The sequence below is a fragment of the Ictalurus furcatus genome, chromosome 9, assembly GCF_023375685.1.
Source record: "Ictalurus furcatus strain D&B chromosome 9, Billie_1.0, whole genome shotgun sequence".
In the NCBI taxonomy this organism is placed as follows: Eukaryota; Metazoa; Chordata; class Actinopteri; order Siluriformes; family Ictaluridae; genus Ictalurus; species Ictalurus furcatus.
This window is the reverse complement of record NC_071263.1, coordinates 22,620,573-22,646,970: the sequence shown is the minus strand read 5'-3', so window position 1 is coordinate 22,646,970 and position 26,398 is coordinate 22,620,573. Positions and strand designations below refer to the sequence as shown.

Genomic DNA, 26,398 nt, shown 5'->3' with positions numbered 1-26,398 from the left:
ACACAGGTTTGTACTTATCATTCCACAATAACTACCCTGTCTAAAGGAGAGAGCGAGAGAGCGAGAGAAAGAGAAACAGACACACACACACACACACATATACACACACACACACACATATGGAAGAACATTGACAAAAAGAGAGAAAGAACTATCTCTGAAAGACTGTGTTGGTGAATCATTTCTGAAGGACGGAGTGAAAAGTAAATAAATCAAAGCTGCATCTAGTATCAACCTGCGCCAGACGCACGATGAAAGATGAAACGCCAACTGGGTGTTTGGCGGATTCGAAATAAATCTGAATTATTCACCAGGCGAGATAATAAGAAAAATGGAGAAAATGTACAAGCAGGATTAATGTCAGTCACACGGGCCGTACTTCAGCTCTGCCAAGAGACAACGCCACGGGTGAAATTGACACACAATGACTAACGAGTGGGATCCATGTGCGCTAAAGCTCGCCGTAATCGCATCTCACAGATGTAATTAGTCATTGGCTGAGTTACATGATGCACCCTGGTTGTAATCTCCTCGCAGGATTGATTTCGGTGTAAGCGAGATGGCAAACGAGGCACTTTCATCCGTCCGGATCAAACCTCCTGCCTCAATCGCTCATTTCAACAAAGTGCACGGAAAATACTTTCACGTCGCCTTTTACTCCTTTACATCATAAACTGCGGCTCCCGTGTGGATAATGCAATAAACACGAAGACATGAAAACAAGCGCCTCTCCGCGCTGCGCCACGCGCCGCCATTATTACTAATTCATGTCATCAAAAAAGCCATTAAAACACTTGATGGAGGGAAAGTGTGCTGTTTAATCATACTTAATATATGCACGGGGCACCATCAAAAACAGCGCAGTGCATTTATTTTGCTCTCAGGCAGCACAGCATTAAAATCAGCCCCACTGTCCTGGCAGAGGCAGAGTGGTGAAGGCGGTGGAGAGCTGGCGGGGGATGGAGGTGACACGCCGCCTCTCTCCGCTCACTACTGTCACTTTCTGGCTGCCTGAGAGTGATCGGTGGTGGGAGAAAACACTGGTAAACAAAGCAGCACGTCTCTCAGAAACACACCACTCGCATTGCAGCAAACCATGCAAGTCACATTCACTGCCAGAGAGAAAGAGAGAGAGAGAGAGAGAAAGCGAGAGAGATAGAGAAAGCGAGAGAGAGAGAGAGAGAGAGAAACAGAGAGAGAGGGAGAGGGATAGAGAAAGAGAGTGAGAGAGAGAAATAGAGAGAGAGAGAGGGTGAGGGATAGAGAAAGAGAGAGAGAAAGAGAGTGAGAGAGAGAGGGAGAGAGAGAAACAGAGAGAGAGAGGGGAGAGAGAGAAACAGAGAGAGAGGGAGAGGGATAGAGAAAGAGAGAGAGAAAGAGAGTGAGAGAGAGAAATAGAGAGAGAGAGAGGGTGAGGGATAGAGAAAGAGAGTGAGAGAGAGAGAGGGAGAAAAAGAAACAGAGAGAGAGGGAGAGGGATAGAGAAAGAGAGAGAGAGAAAGAGAGTGAGAGAGAGAAATAGAGAGTGAGAGAGAGAGGGTGAGGGATAGAGAAAGAGAGTGAGAGAGAGAGGGAGAAAAAGAAACAGAGAGAGAGGGAGAGGGATAGAGAAAGAGAGAGAGAAAGAGAGTGAGAGAGTGAAATAGAGAGAGAGAGTGAGGGTGAGGGATAGAGAAAGAGAGAAAGAGAGTGAGAGAGAGAGTGAGAGAAAGAAACAGAGAGAGAGAGAGGGAGAGGGATAGAGAATGAGAGAGAGAGAAAGAGAGACGGAGAGAGAAAGAGAGAGAGTCATAGAGATCAACACTTCTCTACAGAAATAGCTTTATACACAGAAATATTGACCAAAAATGGACAATAATATCATTTTTAGCATTATTCGGGAGTGAATATATTATTTACAATTACAAATACAATTACGGAACATCCTAGAAGGGTTTTATTTCTCTAATACCAGACCAGAGATTTGCCAAAGATTACAATTCTTTTTTTTATTTATTAATTAAAGAACATTGTCATACTTTTCATCTGTTTATTGCTACATTTAATGTTTTAGAACATCCATGAAAGAAGATAGTTCCTGTTATCACTTACACTATAGCAGCTATAAACAGTCGATCCCTCACCAGCCTCTCTTTAAGTTAATAAAACAAAACAAACCAAAACAGAGCTTGTCATGTGGGTGTAATGATGCATCGTGTCATGATGTATTGTGATGCAAAGTTGTGATGATGTATATTGTAGAAATGTGCGAAACACCTTGTACATATGAACATTATATTAATTATGCATCTAATGCAATTGCACCGTTTGAACACCAGAGGTCTCAATCTGCACAATCCGACCATCTGTTTTCTCTACTGCTTATCCTACACAGGGTCGCAGGGAGCCTGGAGCCTAGGCCAGGGGACTTGGGGCACAAGGTGAGGGACATCCTGGACGGGGTGCCAACCCATCGCGGGGCACAATCATACACGACAGACAATTTACAGATGCCAATCAGCAGCCTACAGCGCATGTCTTTGGACTGTGGGAGGAAACTGGAGTACCCGGAGGAAACCCCCGAAACATGGGGAAAACAGGCAAACGCACACACAGGGTGAAGGCGGGATTCAAACCCCCAACCACGGAGGTGCGAGGCATTATAATAGTTAAAAAAGTCTCTTTAGTAGCTATTTTTTTAGTAATGACACCAGCCCATCACCGCTGCAATCTACAGTGCCCGAGAACGCGGCCGCCGAAGTCAGGCATTTTAGCTGACTAAACTATTTCCGATTAAAATGACACCTCAGGTGCTGGTACAGAGCTCATATTGTTTCAGTCAATAATTTTCCAAGGGTCAGAGACTTTGGTCATTCAATCAAATTTTTGGCAGAATTTAGAAATCCATTTATTTATATTTAGGATATAATGAACATGTAGTACATTTTATTTACAATATTAAACATCTGTTTGTAGACATTTTTGATTTATTTTTTAAACAGACAAAAAATAGCGCACATTGTTTTGCGTTGTTTATGATTCAAAAATAAAAAAAAGGAGTCTTTTCAATCACAATTCTTCTTCATTCAAATTTTGTTTAAAATATTCAGAGTAAAATTGAATCATGAATCGTGAATCCAGTATCGCAGATTGAATCGAGTCATGACCTGGGTGTATCATCACACGCCTACACTATAGAGACCACTAGTCTCTAGTCTTTCAGGGGACTCCATACAGATTCATACAGAGTCACTCAAAAGTAAATATATTTATGGAAAAAAAACAAACATATAAATGTGTTTTAAAAAATTACTTCTTTGGTTTGTAGTTCCAGGTCAAAACAAAAGAAGCAACTGTCAGATATGATTGTCTCAGCTAATCAGCTACATGGGAGAATGTGAGAAAAGTCATTTTGATTTTTTGCCAAACCCTCAAAATTGGTACAGATGTACCCACAACAATGTTCATTATGGCTGTAATAAGACATGGGGACATGACACACATCAGTCCCAAAGAGCTGATCCTATAAAAGAGTGGAGGGAAACTCATGCAGAGGGAAATGGGAGAGCAGGCTGGCGGAGGTTATGAATTATATATGGATTCAATTTGCTCTCAAGGCAAAAGGCAAGCACGGCTGGAGCCTGACTCAACCAAAAAAAAAAAAAGAGACAGAGAGAGCGAGCGAGAGAGAGAGAGAGAGAGAGAGAGAGAGAGAGAGAGAGAAAGAGATCCAGAGTAAAATACCAAATGAAAGGACACTTTTTAACATATTAAATCCTTGAGAAAGCCTCACATCAAACAGGAGGCAAAATCATTCATTCTCACCATTTATTAAAGCCAACTCTGTGTGCCAAGGCTACGAGCCACATCGCTGGGGGCCACGTTGGACATCCAAGCAGGTCTTATTTATTTAGCAAATTTACTTACTAAGGAGGTCAGAAATGAATTATTTGGTGAGGATTTGCCTGTGAGCCGTTTTTTCTCTTTTTTGCTTTTCCCATTTCCTTTGATTCGGTTCAGCCCTCCTCTTTTTTAAAGGACTGCCGTCGTCAGTTTTCTCCCAGAGGTGGTTCTCGTCACTCTAGGAGAATTAAGGGTTACTCATAGCTCCTGAACGCATTTAGAAATGCCAGTTTTGCCTGCTGCAGACCTTCCTTCACTACAGAAGAGGACACTTTCTGACTGTAAACGTGGCTTTGAGACCTGGCCGCTGCAACATAAAGTAGTGCTGTTAATGACTGATAGACAGGAAGATGTACTTGATGATCTTTTCAAACTGGAGGAAAGTGCTATCTGCCCTCTTCCACATACATGAGCTCACAGAGGCCCATGATCGGCTAATGTTGCTACGATTGACAAGGGAGAGAGAGAGTATGTTCCCTCCCACTCAGAGAGCACGACCAATTTTGCTCCCTTTGGCTGCCGGCTATAAATGGCTGTGGTATTGTCAGGATTCCAACACAGAAAATCGAAAAAAAAAAAAAAAAAATTCTGTTGCATTAGCAAACTTTTAAAACGTTAATAAATAATCTGTTGAACAATTGTTAACGCAAGGAATAAAACATCATGGAGTGTGCTATTATAGCTAAATAATCAGTAATTGGTGTGGTTGCCAACACATCCTGGAGTGTTTTATTCCTCTAATACTACAGCAACTTGCCAAAATGAAGAATTTTTATTTATAACAGAACACATTATTTTTACGGTCTGTAATTTTTAACCAACATTAGATACATTTAATTTAGTTACATTTAACATCAACAAAACAAGTTAGTTCCTGTTATCACATATGTTTATATATATATATATATATATATATATATATATATATATATATATATATATATATATATATATATATATCCATCCATCCATCCATCTTCTATACCGCTTATCCTTCCTTCAGGGTTACGGGGAACCTGGAGCGGAGCCTATCCCAGGGAGCATGGGGCACAAGGCGGGGTACACCCTGGACAGGGTGCCAGTCCATCACAGGGCACACTCACATACACATTCATACACCCATTCATACACTACGGACACTTTGGACATGCCAATCAGCCTACCTTGCATGTCTTTGGACTGGGGGAGGAAACCGGAGTACCCGGAGGAAACCCCAGCAGCACGGGGAGAACATGCAAACTCCGCACACACAGGGCCACGGTGGGAATCGAACCCCCGATCCTGAAGGTGTGAGTATATGTAATAGGTGTATATATTTATATATACATTCAGTAGGAACAACAACTTTACCTCTGACTGTTACAAAGCACTGACGCTGGAGACTCCTTCCAAAACTGCAAAACTGTTAGAGAGTCTCTTTACAGAAAACATCACCATATCAACAATTAGCTGTTACTATAGAAACATATTAGAATGAATTTCCGGTTAGTACTTAGTAGCTCTAACCTCACACGTGTTTAGTCCAAAGCCGCTGAACTTACTTTGTAATATTGTGTTAACAAATCTGATCCAAACCCTAATTTATATAATAATCACAATAAACCATCCAGGAGAAGTTAACATTTTGATTTCAAGAGTCACACAGCTGCTCTTTTTCACTCTGGACCTTAAAAGACAGTATTTGGCAAAGCAGCACCAGTGTGTGCATGTGTTTTGCACATAGAGGGCAATAAAACTTGCAGTAGAGACAAAGACCTGTCAATGTTACATCCTTTCAAAGTCTGAACACCATAAATGGTATCACGAACCACACACACACACACACACACACACTTCACAAATTTTAAACTTCATTCTACATTCAGAGATGCCCTCTTAGCCAAGGAGAAGCTGTAATCACATCAACAGCATTAGATAAGAAACCCAATGCAGCTGAAGACTGTGTGTACACAGGCTGGGGGTGGTGATGTAGATTAATATGCAGTGTGTAGAATTTCCTCAAGTCTTTCTGCACTGAATCTGCACAACTAAATTACTGTATCCCACGAGTAAGAATATGAATATTCAGTAAGAAAAGCATGGCACGAAACCCACTTTCAGGCTTCAACCAAGCATAAACAAACGCTTTAGGAAAAGTTGCTGCCCACTCGGACAGTACTGAGAAGCAAGAAGGCACAGAGTCACTTCTGAATACAATATGTGCACTGAGACACCTTAATGCAGATAGTGTACACATATTCCTCACTATTCTACATAGCCTATAATCCTGTTCGTCAACCAACCAAAAAAGGTTTATTTTATAAGATGTATATTTTTCTGTCATAGATATATTCATAACAGCTCTCCTTCGCTTCTAAGAACATGTTCATTTTATTTTGAATTTTCTGTTAACATACTATTCAACTTGTGATTGTGCCCTGCGATGGACTGGCACCCTGTCCAGGGTGTACACCGCCTTGTGCCCGATGCTCCCTAGGATTGGCTCCAGGTTCCCCCATGACCCTGAAAAGGAGTAAGCGGTAGAAGATGGATGGATGGATGGATGGATACTATTCAACTAACTGCTTTCCTTTAAAAAAAAAAAAAAAACCCTTTGTCTTTGAGTCTATAAGTGTTGCTGTTATGCTGTATGTCAGTGCAAATCGTTTCCACATCTAACCCAGTGTTATATCCAGCCTAATACAGTACATATTAATCTGGGAGCTGGCTACACTACAGCCTCTTACACAACAAACCCCCCCCCCCCCCCACCACCAGTTTGTTTACAGGTACTACACCAGCTTTCAAAGCTCTACCTTTTCAGACACTGACCTACGAGGCAGCACACACAGTAAGGCATGAGCAGCCAGCGTCTGGTGTAGACCCACTAAAAGGCTTCTGCATCTCTACAAAAGCTCAGATTTGTTGAAGAGCTCCAAACAAAGTGCATCCTCAATCCGGCGTTTACTCTGAACCCGTACACACACCTGTCAGAATCTTTCGCTAGTGCTCGAGGGGGAAAACGGAAAGCTCAGCATTAGAGGTCACCTAAAAAGACGAGTATGATGAGACGTGCAGCGTGGATGGTGCTTGCGGCGTATAATCTCTCTGTGTGTATGTGTAGATGTCTGAGAGACAAAGAGAGGCAGGAGTGACAGCTCGTCTGATTGCGCCCAGCAGTAGTCATCATGTCATGCCACTTCTTATTGGCAGTGAAGCATTCTCTTAATGGTTTTCTTAGCATTTACACACAGGCTGCAACACAGACTCATATCTCCCATTAATCACCGAAGTGCCAACATAAACTTCTCCTCCAAATGCCAAATGGCCTGTGATGTATTGACCAGAGCCCTCCACAAAGGCGCCTGTTAACAATGCTTTGGACAGCACTTAATTTGTCATTATTACCATGCTAGAAAGATGATGGCTCTCCTTTCACTCCTGTAAAAAGCATTATGATAATAGTGGCATGCACGTTCAAAACACTGACCACAATGACTTTATCTGACAGAGTTATGAATAGCTTTACAGTGTGAAAAATTAATGGGTAAAAAAATGTCAGAATGATCATTATGAGTTCTCTTGAGTTGCCACTGTAGAGTAGATGGTATATGGGATTAGATTTGTGCCAAAAATTATTGAACAGAACTTTTCAAGAAATGTCAAAAATATACAATGAGAAAGAAGAAAAACACTCTGAAAATGAAAACAATGAACTCAGAGGTAAAAATTTAACATTTAAATAAACAGCGTTCTTTGTTAACAGTTTTCTAAGCTTTGTTTTCGCTAATCAGGGTTTATGAATACACAGCCAGAGTTTTCATTTACTCTTTCAAACTTTTCGTTTACACTCCGAATGGCGACGTTTACGTTCGCCATTCTGGCACAAATCTCACGTGTGGGCGAGGCTTAAAGGTGTCAAAAAAATAGCTGTATGAGACTACCCAAACCTCAAATATTAAGTACGTAATTTTCACTGCAAAGTACAAACACTGGAACTATACAGAGAACCGCATCCATAACACTCTCCAAAATTCATGACACTGAAGTCTCTACTTCCTGGTCAGGGAGCTGTCGATCCAAATCTCAACGGCCAACGAGAGTAAAGTGCTGTTAAGCCCCACCCACACGAGAGGTTTTGCCAGAATGGAGAGCGTAAAATTGTGAAGTGTAAACAGAAACTTTGTAAGCGTAAATGAAAACTCTGGCTTTTAGAAAACTCTTACAAAACTGTTAACAAAGAACGTTGTTTAATTGAAGTCCTTGCTACATTTTTGCCACTGAATTCATTGTTTTCAGTTTCAGAGTGGTGTTTTTCTTTCCCGTTGTGTATATTTGTTCGTTTCTTGAAAAGTTACGGTCAATACTTTTGGCACAAATCTAATCCCATAATGGTATGCACGTAGCAAGCAGTCTAAGCAAGAGCCTGGATTCCAACTTTCCCAACATTAATGAAATTGATAAAATAGTATTTTAAGGGATAAAACGTGTGATTTGGTCGCTGAGGCAGTTCCCTGGCCCCGGGGCAGGGGTGCCAACATTTGTATAAGAGCTAAGCAGTGCACATGCCTTGAATAAAGACTGTGCTCATACTGGCATCATACCAACTACACAGGCTTTTCCCTAATTATGAATTATGAAATGTGTTTTCAATGAATTTAAAATTAATTTCAAAATGAATTTTAACCATTACTTAACCAGGATAAGTTAAGGATAAGGATAACTCTTTTACAAGCGAGCAGCACAGTAGTTGCCAGACATAACATTCAGACACAAGACATAACAAATAACACTTAATATACACAGTGAAACACAAATAATAACAATGTGTGGAGCATTCATACTGAAAAACAGGAGCATTTCAACTGAAAGTATTCCCTTTTAAATAGCTTAAAATGTGATTTTTTATTTATTTCCATATTTGAAAAACAAGCTGTATTGACATTTTTTAATGGAAAAAAAAACTACTACTTCTACTGAATGTCATTTTGTTCCTTTATACTGTGAAAAGATAAAAGCATTCTACAGCATTTTAGTTAATAAACTTTCTAAGTTTCTAAACTTAGGACTTTCAAGCATCTATAGAAACTCTGTCCAAGATAACAAACCTAACATGTTTGCTCAACTATATTAATTAATCTAAATTAATGTCTAGTAAACCGTTTTCTTTGTCACTCTGGCCTAAATACCTGTAAGCTCTTTTCGTAGATTGTCTTTCAGTATTACTGACATGCATTTGTAACAGTCTCACCTCCCCTGTGCAGAGTTGCCTGTTGGATGCATTGTTGCCATTGGACCATCAATAGCTTTACGATTCACATTTCCTGCAGGAGGCCCCATCCCTGGACCAGCAGACTGTGGCATGCTGGGAGAAGTGGGTGCCATGCTGTTCCCACCACCTAGGTAGACTCGATTACCAGGGGGTCCTGGGGCACGGCCCATGGACATGGGTTGCCCTGGTCCTTGTCCATGCATAGGGCTGCTGGCGTTCATGCCCAGGCTGTTGTTCATGCCAGGCCCCAGACCGCTGCAGTTAGCATTGGTCATTCCTCCATAGGGATGTCTCGAGTAGTTACCTAAGGATAGGAGGCAGAAGGAAGAAAAAAAGGATCAGAATACTATACTATAAAGTGTGTGTGGACACCTGACCAATCACATCCATATGTGCTTGTTGAACCTTCCATTCTAGATTTAGTCCCCCCCCTTTGCTGTTATAATAACCTCCACTCTTCTGGGAAGGCTTTCCACTAGATTTTGGAGCATGGCTGTGGGGATTTGTGCTCATTCAGCCTTAAGAGCATTAGTGAGGTCAGGCATTGATGTCGGGTGAGGAGGTCTGGGGTGCAGTCAGCGTTCCAGTTCATCCCAAAGGTGTTCAGTGGGGTTGAGGACAGGGCCCTGTGCAGACCACTCGAGTTCTTTCACTCCAACTTTGGCATACCACGTCTTGATGGACCTCACTTTGTGCACAGGGGCACTGTCATGCTGAAACAGGTTTGGGTCACTTCGTAGCACTGAAGGAAAATCTTAATTCTACAGAATACAAAGACATCCTAGACAATTGTGTGCTTCCAACTTTATGATGGCCCATATATGGGTGTGATGGTCAGGTGTTCAAACACTTTTTGGTTTGACTATAGTGTATTTTTTTAAATAAAGGAAAATTCCACAGTCATTAAACATGCCAATTCATTAAACTTCAATTACTGCAAAAAAATGCATTAAAAAACATTATCTCTCCCTAATTACCAAATTATGGTAATACTCCCAGCTGTATAGTTGTTTTAAACATGGTAGGAAACGGTCTACAGAGCATCTTTTATAAAACCTCACACCAACAGAACTAGGAGAATCTAGGAGACTTTTTTTATTATCTGTCATAAAGCTCAATATCTAGAGCTCTGTTCTCTGACCCATGTTAGAGTTCACATAAGGGCTAAAAGGTGGTGTGTAAAGCTCTCCTCCAAGAGTGTCCAGCTGTTACATATGATGTAACATAAGCAACAGCTTAAAAAAGAGCACAGTAACTGGCTTTAAGTGTCTCAGTAGGAGCATATGTTAGTCTTTACCAAACTCTGAGGACTTCCAGGAACAGGTGTATTTATATTGAGATCACTGACACTTTAATTGTTCACATGTTGACGCCATTCAACTGCTGTGAATACTGATATCTGATATAATTAATGGGTTTCACAGTAACAACGTTTATTTCTAAATAATATTGTTCACGCTATTGATTTTTCAATATATGTCAAAAAGTGGGTGAATGCTTAAGCAAGCTACTGTAGTACTAAATTGGAGTGGTACAAAGCTCAATTAATAGCTTGCAGGCAGGCAGATATCTTTTTTCTTGTATCTGCTGGTGGAATCCTTTCTTAATTTTGATGTTTAAATGGCACTCATCAACTTAATGCTGTGTTTCATGATGTCATTGATTGAGATTGATGGATAGACGTGTCTCAAGTGAGTAGCAAAACATCTTTAAGACTAACTGAAGTGTCCATATATAATGTAAACATCTATAAGATAAGCTATCCTGCTGCATGCAGTAGTCCTGTATGTCTATTCATGCCGCAGTGGGCTTTAGCTTTAATGTGGTTGTGATTATCGTCAGGGGCGCAATGGCTTTCTACACCGAAGATGTGCTGAATGGACAAGAGCAAACAGAATGCACATTGTATAGCCTGTTTAATTGCAAGTAAATAATCATAGAGTCCTGGCAGGCACAACTCTAGAAAGCCTTCTAAGGTTTAGTCTAGTTCAGCTGCACAAACACACTCCATTGTGCTATAGAGACAAATTTATAAGCCAGAACTAACAGAAATATCACATGAAAAAAGACTACCTTTATCTGTAACAATTACTATCACAGCTGCAAATGCAGCTCCGTAGGTGAGTCATATTAGGTTAAAATGCTAATTCACACCATACGCTTACAATCAGCCCTTTTTATATGTCAGCTATCAAAGCACCATGAGGTAAATAGCAAATTTCCAAAGAGGCCAAAGAGTCCCATTGGATTTGCAGGTGCATTTCTCAGTACTTTGCCCTTAAAACCACTTGTATCAAAGACCAACATATAAAGCCACAGAAACTTGCACAAAACCCGGAACCTTCAGGAGCAGAAAAAGTAATGCGGTCTGATAAGACATCTGCCAACATCTGGAGTCGTTTACATGAAAAGAAAACCATGTCGTCAGAGTTTTCCCACAATGTCCACAGCTGTTAAACATGATTGATTCATAATGGCATAGACAGCCATCGTGTGTGAGGTATTAGGTCAGCGATTGCTCTGAATGTTTGTACAATGGCCAAGCAATATGATGCCATATTACACAACCAGACACTGTTTAATGTGGAAAAAACTGTTGCTTCATGAACCCTTCAAAATCCTTTCACATATAGCTATGAAAACTACAAACAATGCTGAAGATCAATATATATGCATGTTCCGTGAATATTTTAACAGCCAGTATCTGATTTACATATGAAATTGATTTGGCTTTTTTCTGTTTCAGTAAAACAAAAAGCATTGTCGATGTCCAAAAACTTGATCAAATGCTGATATTCAGGCTCCTGATTGGTGCAACAGAAAAGCGTTTGCCCTATTGTCTGGAGATCGTGAGTTCGAATGTCGACAAGCCAAGTCCAAGATAGCGACATTGTGAGCATCATACATGCAGATGCAGAAAGTAGGGGATGGCGAGTTCCTCCGAGTGTGTTATGCCGCCCCATGATGCAGCTTGAGTAACAGTTCAAAAAGATGCAGTTGGCTGGCTTCACATGTCCCGGAGAAAGCGCATGATAGCCTCTCTGGTTGGTCGTTATCATATGACATTAGTGGTCGGTCCCTCCAGGATTTCGTGATTTTGTGATTGTAGAAATGAATGCAAAATCAAACAAACTCCGCAATATTCACAGGAGCTTGCAATGTTTCAAAATTACAGCATATTTTCTGCAGATGTGGGCAAAGTCACGTCATGTGACATCATCACAATGCGCACTGAGTCAAAGCCCTCTTCGATTCACGAGTACAGCTAAAAGGTCTCATTTACCAACAAACATCACTGTGAAATTGCAATTTCACCAATTCAAGTAGTTTTCTGCAAAAAAGCACAACAAAACTCTCTGAAATCCTGAACAAACTGACTTGTGGACAAGAATTGGCCAAAACTGTAAATTAGGGAGAAAAAAAGTGCTATCTACCCTCTTCCGCATACATGAGCAGACAGCTGTGATTGGCTAGTGTCACTGACAGGGGAGATAGAGCATGCTATTCCTCCAACCCTGGAAACATGACCAATTTTGCTGCCTATACAGAAAGATTGTGACCTTTACCCAATTATTTTGGCTTTTTTTGCTGTTTGCCAGAAGGTATCCATAGCGACATCCAATGGGTTTTTCACACATATTTGGAAACGATAAGATTTTGATTCAGAGTTATAAACAATTTCATGAACACCAAGATGAAGTCACATATCAGATCCAATCATCAACTATGAGACATTATGGTAAGTTGATTTCTATACCTTTGTCCCTTTAAGAACTGGAGAAGAACTTGTTCTTCACTCTTGCTGAAATTAAATTAATTAGTTCTACGGAACTCCTAATTACAGATCTAATAATATTGTTGGGTGTTTCCATTATTATATCCATTTACATTTACTCATTCAGCAGACGCTTTTATCCAAAGCGACTCACAAATGATAAAATACAAGCAAAGCGATATATCAAGCAGAGAACAATACAAGTAGTGCTACCATACAAGATCCATTAACTGAGTTCCAGAAGAAGCAAAGTGCGCAGCATACAGGTGTAAGTGCAAATTTTATTATTATTATTATTATTATTATTATTTTATTTATTTATTAATTTTTTTTTTTTATGGGTTGGTTAGGTGTTCACGGAAGAGGCGGGTCTTTAGCTGTTTTTTGAAGATGGTGAGTGATTCTGCGTTCCGGATTGAGGTTGGAAGTTCATTCCACCACTGAGGAACAGTTAGTTTGAATGTTCTTGAGAGGGACCTTGAGCCACGCTGAGTAGGTACTACTAAGTGTCAGTCGTTGATTGATCGCAGATTGCGTGAGGAAACGTAAGCCTTCAGGGGAGAGTTGAGGTAAGAGGGTGCTGTTCCAGACAAGGTCTTGAAGGTGAGCATCAAGGCCTTCAATTTGATGCGGGCGGCTACAGGAAGCCAGTGGAGGGAGATGAAGAGGGGTGTGACATGGTTTCTCTTGGGCTGGTTGAAGACGAGGCCACCTTCTGATATGATATTTTTGGGACCCAAATTTATATGTGCTTACTACCATAATAAAAATACAAAGTCACGCATGTCAGTCATTAAAAATAAATTTTTACAAAGATTAAATTGCAATATAATCACCTTACTGATTACTAGAGCTGACAGTGATCAATGTGAACAGTGTGATCTTCGTGTGTTTCTGTTGCAACAAACAAAAAGTTAGTTAAGTGAAAATCACGGTGCTTGGCTGTCTATACCTTATGGCGTTGATTTTTTTTATTTTTGTGTCAGCTCATATGAGCCCATATTTCTTGCTTTCCAAAGCAAGATGATGACAGAGAGCTGCCAATAAGCCCCTCCTGAGGCATTAAAACCCACAGGTCTCTTTATTTGCAGGTACGAGTCTCTACTGCAATATTTCAGTAAGTTTAAAACTGTTGCGTGATGCAATCCAACCAAGCAGCTGACCTATTGTGTAAGATCCACCACTCATCATTTATTCGACATTATGTATTCATTGTTTCTATTGCCTTTGGCTTACATAAACTCATCCAAATAGAAGAAATAAAACATGCGCACACACACACAGCGTGTGAATATGGCAAAAAAGCAATATTGTGAAAGTTTTGTCAAACTTTGTTTTCATATTCATTCAGTTCATCTCCTCTTTTCTGCTTTAATAATATACATAAAAATCCTGTCCATACGGTAAATACGCTCCAAGCAATCCGGATTATACAGAGAATCGAAATCAAACTGTCATTTCCAATAATTCCATTTATATATTTCCATAGTAAGCTTTAGTAAGCATAGTAAGCACATTTCAAATATTATATATGCCCTCTGTTATTCTAATATTATATGCTATATGTTGTCTGTGGTTTAAATATATTCTTTTTTTTATATTCCTGTGTTTGATGCATAGTGCTCAATGATGAAACATTCATAGGAAGGGGGAAAAAAGTATAGCTATTTGTATAACATTCAATTGTCAACTAAATATTTCTTACAAAAGCCTTTGTACTACACATGCATGTGTATCGGTATCATTTTTTAACCATCGAATTGACACTACATCAATATTTTGAGCAATACATAGTCACAAACTATACAGCAAGGCATAATGCAATAATAATTTGAGCTTTTTAATTAGTTAATCAATTAATTAATTGATTAGTTAGTTATGTTATTTAGATGTCACTGAATACACTTCGATCAGCCATAACATTAAAACCACCTGCCTAATATTGTGCAGATCCCCCTTGTGATGCCAAAACAGCTCTGACCCATAGAGGCATGGACTCCACAAGACCTCTGAAGATGTGCTGTGGTATCTGGCACCACGACATAGCAGCATATCCTTTAAGTCCTATCATTCATCCACATGAATGACAGGACTCAAGGTTTCCCAGCACAACATTGCCCAGAGCATCACACTGCCTCCTCTGGCTTGCTTTCTTCCCATAGTGCATCCTGGTGCCATCTCTTCCCCAGGTAATTAACACACATGAACTTGGCCGTCCATGTGATGTAAAAGAAAAAGTGATACATCAGACCAGGCTTCCTTCATCTATTGCTCCATGGACCAGTTCTGATGATTACACACCCATTGTAGGTGCTTTTTCGGTGGTGGACAGGGATCAGCAAGGGCACTCTGACCGGTCTGCAGCTACGCAGCCCCAACCGCAGCAAGCTGTGATGCACTGTGTGTTCGGCCACCTTTCTATCATAACCAGCATTAACCTTTTCAGCAATTTGTACTACAGTAGCTCTTCTGTGGGATTGGATCAGATAGGCTAGGCTTCGCTCCCCACGAGCATCAGTGAGCCTTGGGCATCCATCACCCTGCCGCCGGGTCTTTACTTTATGGCGTAATATCTGACCTTAAAATCACAGAATTTTCAGATTATAATTTAACATACATACTCAAAGGTCTTGATTTAGTGTTGAGTCCAGGTCCATGCTGAATCCAGCTATTGGAAAACTTTCTAGCTTGATTACAGGTATGTTAACATCCTAATAGGCTGTTTTACCCAACAGCAAGGTAGGTAAGTAGACACTCTTGACACCTTTCCCTCCCTTATAATCAGTAACATGGATTGCTATGCCTATCATGCATAAATGACGTTCATAAACCTTAACAATCGGTGAACAACAACAAAAATCAGTGTTTCCATTGCAAAAGGATATTTATTTAGATTTCTAGGTAGGTACTTTAGTTAAGGCTCATGGCCTAATCCCTAGAAAATATGTCTGAAAAAGGGGATCAAGTCTCTTTCAGTCCCTGAGGCTTTCCCTGCTCAGAATGACAATCACAGCGAATAACGGCACTCTGTGTGAAAAACTCGCCTCAAATCATGAAAGGAATTTCAATATCAACAAAGTGTTCCAATGAAAACGAGTTCAGCACAGCAGTGCGGGAAATGCACCTGAGATTTATACGACATCTGAATGGAGCTGATATAATACTCCTAAAATTACATGCTGAGAGTAGAGTCTCGAAATACAAAAAAGGAGCACAATAACAGGTTATGGACAAGTGGCGATTTTTCAAAGATGACTGCATGGTGTAGTGGGATTTGAAGCTGAAACATATCCAGGTTTTCATGCTGTGCAGTCACGATGTAAGTCTGAAAAGAACTGAGGCTGATCTGGCATGCTGTTTGCGCAGTTCTGTCAAACCTTCATTGTTCTTTGCAGTGAAAGCTCCTGGACCTCAGAGAGTCCTGCGCAGCTGCCTGGCTGCCTTCACACTTGCTTGGTTAGCTTGGCCATCACTGACACTGTGTGTCTTGGCTGCACTGTTGGCTTGAATTTAAGATGGGTCCATGAGCCACAAAGAGCTGGACTCAGCCCTCAGACGGTTCTCTAGCTTGTGCGCTATTCATTTACTGTGTCATGAATTCCACTTCTCAGCTCATGGCATGCTTCAGAGCATGACATGCACTGTATTTTTAGTTCACTTCATATCTTTTTGTTTATGACATGCTTTTGTTTTGGTTTTAGTCCCATCTCAGCGCCTGTCCTGCAACTGGAGTATTACCCGATTGTATCCAGGCTTTCTATGTTAAGCCCTTGCTTAGTTTGTCTATGTATACCGGACGTTTTCCAACTTTTTCCCCGCGAGGCCTACTTCCACTTCCCTACCACCACAAACAAACTTTTCAATAGGCTTCTTAAAGTACTGTAGCATATAAAATAAGGATGCATAAAAAAACCCAGCCAGGTCATCCCATTTGCCCAGGGGTTTTATTTCCTATCATTAACTGGCTAATAAAATAAAATAGAATAGCACCACATGAAAAAAAACAAAACAGTCTCATAATACAACAGACCTAACAACACTGAAAAAGAATAACATCTAGTCCTGCTTATTGATCTGCTGTTTAAATTGTTTGAACGTGTCTGAGCACTGACTGGCACAGGCAAGAAAAGCAAACTGCTGTTCATGTGGAGTCACAGGGAGGCGTAACACACTCTGAGGAAATAGATATCCACCCCCTTCTGCATGCATGAGCTCACAGATGCACATGATTGTCTAGTGTCGCTGTGATTTCCAGGGAAGAGAGAGTATGACATCCATCTCACCCAGTGAGCACAGCCAATTTTGCTCTCTTGGCCTGCCATGGCATCGTAAAGATTCAAATTCCCGATCCACGGACAGTAGGGTAAAGGCTTTACTGTTGCCCGTTCGGGAGCCCCATATATTTACTTTTGCTATTTTTCCCTACTTTTGATATATCCTTTGATATATACTATTTCTCTGTCTCTTTGCAAAGTGTTATTGTACTTGTTAGTCATTCCAAGCAGTTGCAATTTTGCGATCATAGAAATGAACGCAAAATCAAGAAAACTCCACAATATTCGCAGGAGCTTGCCATTTTTCTAAATTACCACAGATTTTCTGCAGATTTAGGCCAAAATGCATGATGTGACATCATCACAACGTGCCATGTGACGTCATCACAACACATATTCAGCCAAAGCCCCCTTCGATTCACGTGTGTCGAACATGAGTACAGCTAAAAGGTCTCATTTACCTAATAAACATCACTTCATGCAAAACAATTTTTGGCCTCAGCATTCCCATTAAAAAAAATTAGCTGAATGGACAATACAATCCTGTATGTATATCCCAAGATGCCTTGCTTCTCGTTTCTCAGGTTTTCTAGTTTAAACTCCATTTTCCATATTTCGTATTTAGACCCGTGCCTGTGTCATTGTTTATAACGATGGATACGCCTATGATTACACTGTCCTCCTGTACCTTGATCCCTGCCATGGTTCATGACCGTGATTCCTAGATTATTAATTAAAAAAAAGAAAAGAAAAAAAACACACCATGCTTCATGTATCCAACTACTAAACGTTACACACAGTTCAGAAATTCATTCATCTTCAGTGGCTGCTTTATTCCTTCTCAGGGTTGCAGTGAACCCGTTGCCTATCCCAGGAACATTGGGTGAGGTGCAGAATACACCCTAGATGGAATGCCGGTCGATCAAAGGGCATCATGCATGCACATATTCATGACTAGAGCAATTTTAATGTAGCCAATCCACCTAACGGTATGCTTTTGGAAGCTGGACAGGAAACCAAAGCAGACACAGGGAGCGCACAGACAATAACCTGACTTCAGGAATCTAAAGTCGTGAGGCCGTAACACTACCTGCTGGACCACTGTGCTGCCCCAGGTTCACTGCCTTTTGTTTTCTCAGTCTTTATCTTTTAGAATTTGACCTTTCCTCAGTAATATTGGTCCACAGATAACATTCATATTATATAGGTTCAAATCTGCAATTGATAAATCATTTCAAATGACTTTCGCTTTACTGAAGGTTCTCTTGAATTAAAGTCGAAAGGTCAGGATGTTCAAGGAAATGTCTGCTGGTTATGCCTTACAAAAATATCTTTGTTTACTAAAATCTCAGCAGCCAGCTTCGTGATATTTGACCCTTTTTTCTTTTTTTCCTCCCTGAAAATCCATTGGTGCTTGGCCAACATCGCCTCTTCAGGGTTTATAAGGGTTGCCTCTCAATCTCAAACTCTGTCCTTTACAGCCACAGAGGAGCTCATCTTTAACCCTGAGTGCTGCCACAAATAACTGAATAGATGTGGGGATTCATTCTAGCCATGGTTCTATTTCTCCCCAAAGCAGTCAAACCCATGGTATTGGCTATTCTAGTGTCTTCTCAAGCAAAAAATGAATAGCAGTCTTTTTATCAGTCACATCCCTTCAAGATAGCCTCTGCCATCTTTCCCAGCGCTCGTCATTGTAAGGTACGGCATTTGTATTGGGCCGCAGGGAGAGAGAAACTGCCGTGCGTTACCAATTACATGGAAATTCAAAGCATGGTCACACATTCAGGCGACGCTCTTCCTGAGCTGTATTTAATCCTCGCTCTCCCGCAGGAGAAGAGGACTGTGACTGACCAAATTAGAGACACTGCTTCCTCAGCACTCTTCACTCAGGGCCTATTCACTCGTTCCGGTCAACAGCACTAAAAGTTCGCCATGTAAATTGCCACAGAAATTATTTTGTGATGAAACTTAAACTTTAGACTACAAACCTGTTAAAATTCTTAATTTAGTTTCAACCCTTTTTTTTTCTAGGATGTTAAAAGATGGGTTTATAAAGTATCATAAAGGTTTGATAAATAAAGACCTCTTATAGATATCACAATAAACTGAGTAATTGCTACGAGTGGCACTTGACTGACGGTGCTTGTTATAGTCACACGCTGCCCCCGTCGCGACTGAACACTGCAGACCATGACCTCTGTGGAAAGACCTTGAGAGAAATCACACTTTTACACACTTTTTTTTTGACAGACGACATCTCGTTTCATCCTTATTTCCCTCTAACTCATCAGTTTTCTTTCCTTTCTCACTCGATGCTTCTGCTACCTTTCCTTATTCATGGCCTGAGGCCCAAGATTCTCTTCTAGCCAGCTCTGCATCTCTCTCAGCAGGGAGTCTCGAGCATAGTACAGATTCGGCGTGCCTCAGGGCTCTCCGCTTGGCCCTCTCCAATTCCACATTTTTTACCCTTTCAAGGCAAACAAGAACGAGCTCTCAGTTTTCAAATTGTACAAGGCAAGCTACTCCTGTGCGAAAACGTTGCTCCTTATATGTTCATTAATAGGCATAAAGTACAGTTGTGTCAGAAAATGGTGTGTACTCTAACATGATGACTGTGGGAAAATGAAAAGCTTAATTAGTACTGGAAAACTGTATAGAACAAATTTTATGGATGCATACCAAGTGATTTTGTGATAACACATACTTAGTCAGGCATGAAATATTTTGTGTATGTGCAAACCCACATGCTCTAAGCTCCTGCCTACAGGCAACGTCCCAAGCAGCCCACAGTAGAGCAATCAGAGGCTTGGAACGCATTTCCATGTTGGTTTAACGGGTTAGTAATTCTCTGGCAGAAGGTAAGACAGCAAACAGATTGGCGCTTCATCAAGAACAACAAGCAGCAGCTGGCTGGCCCGTTCACCCTGACCTGACCCGACTATGCTCTCAGAACCCGAGGCTGGCGTGAGCTCCATGCCCTGACTCTGGGGATGGCCATCCTCCAACACACATGTTATTAAGCAGGAAGAAGAATCTATCCTAGGCTTACAGACTCCCCTTGCAAAACACACTCAAGTTTTCACGCAAGCCAGGTTCCACTTTCCTTCCTTTAGGCCTTTTTATGTGCTCGTTATTAGTGTCACTCTCCTCGCAATACATTTGGAGAATAAAGAGCGTGGATGGGAATAACAAAAAAAAAAAATCTAAGGGAACCATTCATCAATGTTGAACAGGGAAGGTCTGAGGGAGATTACGAAAGGAAAACAGACGGTGCATTTATCACATTGACACATTAAAGCACACAACGTGAATTCCATAATATTGTCTTTGTTGTGGCACTGAAGGATAACAGCATCATAAATACTAACATATGGTCTTATCTACCCAGCCAGGAAAAAAAAAACAAAAAAAAACACACGCATGTTGATATTCAGTGAGCGAGACTGAAATATCTTTTTCCTTAAATTTCTTCCCCCTGTTACATTCTTCCATTATTACTGTAATTATTCCTCGGTAGTACAGGAGACTATTTCAGGATATAACGCTAGACAGTGCTTTAGCCAGGGGTCAGAGCATCCAGGGAAAGAAGACTGCTGTCGGATTGGACGTTTCAGTTTCTACAGCAACACAGCATTACCACAGCTGATTCCTTTTGTCCTTGAGGCTTGAGGCAGGCCAGAACAGGTCACAGAAGCCACTGACCTCCTCTACCTGCACACAGTGATTTTAATGAAGTCATCTGTACAGTCTACACTTTATAGCGGGTGACACTTAAAGCAATGACCTCTCATAATTAATCGGAGCATTAAAATTAATTTCAGGGCACAACTTTTAATAACAGCCGCAAGCTCACTTTTTATTTCATTCGTCCAGTGGAAATGGAGAAAGAGTGAGGTAGTTCAACTTCATGAATATTCTTGCTGACCCCTCAAACCTTGGCTCTATTCCTCCTGTCTGTAAGACTGACTAGTGCAGTGGATAGAGAAGTGGTGCTGACTGAGGCATACGCTCCAATACTCATCCCAAAAGTAAATGCGCATGCTTGGATATGTCGTTAAATAAGACGACACTGTGAGATTATGGAAAGACAATCAGTCAACATCCAGCTAATGATTACGAAAGACATGAGAACGCCGGGTACCTTGTGGGCCGTAGGGACCGCTCGGAGGTCCGTAGGAACCAGTGGAGTTCTGCTGATAGACACTCATCCCATGCTGCATCTGGTTCCTGGTAGACAGATGTGGAGACATGGGCGGTCCTGATTGCTGAGGACCATACTGGTTTTGACTCCTCCGCATGAAGGCTGTAGCAGAAATGCAAGAAAGATGAAAAGATGGCATCATCATGATCATCATTATAGTAGCTTGGATAAGAGAAAACATGACTTTGTGAGGGAATTCAATTCAGCACTGCAAAAAAAGTCATCTTAGCAAGTGAAAATATCTTGAATATAATCAAATTGATTGAGTATTTCTTATTATAAGAATACAATAAACCAAATATAAGATCATTGAACCTATTCATAGACATTATTACTCATTTCAAGCTTCTTATTCCATTCGCAGATCATTTAGCTTCTTTCTAGAAATAAGTGCTTACAATGAGCAACATGATCTGCCAATAGAACAAGACTATCTCAAGCTTGAAATGAGTACAAATGGTTAGAAATAGGTTTAATAATATTATGGTTTATTGTGACCTTATAAATGATAAGAAATACTAGATGAATTTGACTACATTCAAAGCATTTCCACTTGCTAAGATGTAAATTTTTTTTTGCAGTGAAATTAATTTGATTTGTATAGTGCTTTTAACGCAGTGTTACACAAATCCGGATGTATATGAAGATTCATAATGAGAAAGCCAGAGGTGACAAGGTGGTGAGGAAAACTCCATAAAGAAACCTTCAGAGGAATTAGACTTAACAGGGACCTCGATCTCTTCTGGGTGACACTGCATAGTGAGATTCTAAATCATTTCAGTGCCAGTGATATAACAGTTACTATTTATTTATTTACGGATTTATTTTCATTTTGATATTATTTGCAGTCTTCTTAACTTAGTTTTTAATGTGGAATTATTCAGTGAAGTTATGTATACATATATACAGTGCCTTCTAGGAAATTTGAAGGATCTGGAGAGATTCTGTATGGAGGAACGGTCTCAGATCCCTTGCCATGTATTCTCCAACCTCATCAGGCATTATAGGAGAAGACTCAGAGCTGTTATCTTGGCAAAGTGAGGTAGCACGAAGTATTGACTAAAAGGGTGCCAATAATTGTGCCACACATATATTTAACAAAGATTTTTTTTTGTGTTTGCAATTGTTTGATATCCATGAGCAGAATATTTTTTGATTTTTTTTAAACAAACGATCAAAAGGTTAATCAATAAATGTTAAACATTTTTTTTCACAGCCTTCTTTGCTCATATTTACCAAGGGTGCCAATATTAGTGGAGGGCACTGTATATACAGTATAGGTCATTTTTTGTCATTTTATTCGTAGTCACATTCATTTTAGGTTAAATTGTGGAGCTTTCACAAGGTACACAATATAGCAGCTATAATGGTTCCCTTACAAGCTTAAAAAAAAAAGCTTTTCATGTTACTGAAACCGGAAACCGGAAAATGCAAAGTCTTCTGTTCTAAAGACTTACTCGCCGTGCTGACACTGAAGATTCCTTTCTTAAATGCCAAATTAACATTTCCTTACAGAACGTTTCCTTACAGAACACCATATCAACAATCAGTGTGTTTACATGGACAACAATAACCCACTCTTAACCTGATTAAGACCATACTCTAATTAAGAAACTACCAGGTAAACAGCAATTTTTAATTACCTTAATCTAATTAAGGTCATACTCGAAGTAAGCAATAATCGAATTAAGACAGGTGGACTACTCCTGTTTTAGTCGCATTATGGACGTGTATTACAGACATGTAAACACCTTAATCACATTATGAACGTCGTGTGAGAGTTTACACCGCATTTTGCGACAGGACACGATCACACGGCAGTTTTACGTTTTACGGCGAACAAGAGAGTTCGGCTGCGTCCCAAACCGCATACTTGCCTACTATAGGCCTGTAGTGGGGAAAAATACATGTATCTCGGCTACTATATAAACGGTAAGTACGCGATTTGGGACGCAGCCCACGGCTTCAAGCAGTTATCTATTAGCACGTACAGCATGACAAATAATTAACTGCACTTAAAGCATTCGTAAAAAAAATGAAATAAAAACACCCCAAATTGTATACGGTCCCATAATGAAGACGAACTGTATGTTGATACGTGAAATTCTGGAGGGACGTCGGACGGCGTGGCGCGGTGACGTAATGACGCGAGTTGTTAATCTAATTAAGTTCTATAACATGTAAAACGGGTACATGACAGGAGTATTCTAAAAGCGACTCATGTAAACAGCATAATCACATTATTATCTTACTCAGAGTAAGGTGAATAATTAGATTACTGCTGTTCATGTAAACGTAGTCAATTAGACATTAACACATTGTGTTATTCATTTATTATTAACGTTATATTATGTCAATTGTCCTTGACTCAAAATTCCCAGAGTAAGTTGCTATAGAAAAGAAAAAAAAAAAAACGATTAATAGAACGAGCGCATTAATATGAACCTGTGATTTGAATTAGAGCTGGAACTACTGCCAGAGGTGTTGTTATAGAAAATTAATCAACACCTTCAAACAGATATGAGAATGTCTTCCAATCTCTTCTTGATAAATCCATACTAATAAACCAGGAAGGGGGGGGAGACCCCAAACCCAAAACAATTCCAGTTATTTTCAGAGGCAATAGTATTTCGAAACCCTGGCAGATAGGTGTGACTGGTGGGTGATAAATGAAGAGCTTTATCACTTAATTCCCTCTTACGCTTTGAATTAACTAGAACTAAATTAGCAGGAAATGGGAAAAATTACAATAGAAACTATCTAAAACATTATGTGAGCATTCACAAGCTGAATAGCTACCAAAAACTGACATTTAGAGCAGTCCTGATTGGACGCGATATTAAATGGAGTGGCACTTTATTACATTTAAACCCCTGGGCAAACAGACATAGGAGGGGAGAGGAGGGGATGGGGGGTCTACAATCCACTCAGATGGGAAAGGTTGCCTTTGTATGGGCTGCTCTGCACACTAATATTGTAGATTAGGCTAAATGGAAATGTTCAGTAGAGCAGCAAGCGCCAGCGCTGCTCCCCACTCAAGCTTCGTAAGAATGTGTGTGTCGAGCAGACGCCTAGCTCTTTTTTTTATTGAGTGGAGCCTTTCAGACAGACACACACATACACACACACACACATATACACACAGGCGGTCAATCATCTCCCCATGCACTCTGTTCTGCTTGGGCAGCAGAACCCGGCTGGCTGTCTACCGGCCTCGGGTGATGAGACGAGGGTTGAAAGTGCTTAGGCTGCCAGAGAGCGCAGCTTTAACAGGGGACATTATTGTAATGTTTTGCTTCCATTAATGTAAGGGAGTTTGGAGAAGAAAAGAAAAAAACACAGTGTAATACCGCATTTTAAATTGCCTGGAAAATGGATGGAGGAGAGAGGGACGCTGCGCAGACAGTGCTAAAAGCAAATAATGCATTCACACTCACCCACCTGCCCCCAACACCCCCACCCACCACCACATGCCTGGCTCAAAAAGCTAAGCTCTTAGCTGGACAACGATAATCTGAGTGGTAAAAGAGGAAGCAAACAGCTGCTCAACTAGAGTTTTATGGAAATACAATGAGCTCTAAGGGCTGTGTACCTGCAGAACTGGACTGCTGTATATTTTATACAGCATAATGCAAACCACACACTCTTCTACAAGTCATGAAGGCACCACATAATGTACTTGAGCAAGGTCTGAAATTAGATTTTTTCATTAAGAGCCTTGGAACGTCAGCATTCCAGTGCCAGGACGTCCACGCAGAAGGACATGATAGGCTTTGAACTTTGTCTAGTATGCTGTTTTGTGCTTTAAATTTACAGATATCATTACAGGAAACGGCAAAGGCACTACGTTCATCTGGGTCGGATCCTGGATAGGATTTCTTTCTTGTTTACCTCTGTCCTGAGCCATGGCAATCTGGTTCATGCTGGAGTTGGAGCCAGTGTCAGATAAGTTCCCAGGGGTCTGTGGAGCCAGCTGGGAACCTGTGGGAAAGAGAAATGAAAAGATTTATTAAGAAGATATCACATCACTGAGTCAAAACCACCTTCGTGAGTAATCTTAATGGCTTTGCATGAGCAGTGGTGTACGAGTGCTCCACTACTACAGATGGCGCTATTAAAATTTCATGACAATTTCCATGACTACAGGAAGAAGACCGCCCACTGCAAATGCTGACAGTGTGAACAATGTCGAGAATAAGACACAGGTTATACGTGAGACCATTAAATCAATTGAGTGCTGAGGAAACCTATGTGAGATTTGGATTGAGCTGGTTTGCGAATGTTTTTTTTTTTTTTTTTTTTTTTTTTTTTTAAGGACAATTCACAAGCTTGATCTCATAGTGTGTTCCTCTACAGAGTTCACCCAGCTTCCATGGGCATGACATGCTCAAACCAGCTCAAAACCCCCACCATCCATGTTCTCCACAATTATGTCATATCATTCATGGAAGCAATCTGAACATCATATTCTTTTATTTCTGACATACGAGAAGTCAGAAACATGTAGAACTCGACGCCAACGGCACTGACAGGGATGCCACCACTGCTAAGTAGTCTAGCACTTGTTACTAATTTGTATGTGTCAATTACCCTTGAAATATATTTCAAACAGGAAGTGAAACTGTCTCATACATTTCATATATGGCATTTGGCAGACATCCTTATCCAGAGCAACTTACTTATTTACCTCATTTATACAACTGAGCAGTTAAGGGGCTTGTTCAAGGGCCCAGCAGTGGCAGCTGGGTGGTGCTGGGATTTGAACTCATGACCTTCCAATCAGTAGTCCAACATTTTAACCACTGAGCTACTACTACCCTTTTAACCTACACCCTGCTGGGACCTTATCCCTGTTTACATCAGTGCCAAAATGTCATTAGTTCATCTGTTGGTTACACTGGTAACTCCTTATATATCCTACAAACATTCAACCACTTGTTCTTGAAATATCGCACTAACGATAATCTTGGATGGATGGATGGAAGGATTGATGGACAAACTGATGGCAAATA

At 40.5% G+C, this 26,398-nt stretch overlaps 1 protein-coding gene across 1 annotated transcript in view; it reads right to left on the bottom strand.

The window, feature by feature from the left end:
- The window catches only part of LOC128612729 (AT-rich interactive domain-containing protein 1B-like), a 226,431-nt gene that overhangs the window by 31,705 nt on the left and 168,328 nt on the right, over positions 1-26,398 (bottom strand). The window contains exons 6-8 of the mRNA XM_053633101.1: positions 25,278-25,367; positions 21,327-21,488; positions 9,113-9,437 (exon numbers count right to left, since the gene is read on the bottom strand). Coding sequence (XP_053489076.1) covers positions 9,113-9,437; positions 21,327-21,488; positions 25,278-25,367 — 577 coding nt within the window. The remainder of the gene's footprint in view (positions 1-9,112; positions 9,438-21,326; positions 21,489-25,277; positions 25,368-26,398) is intronic.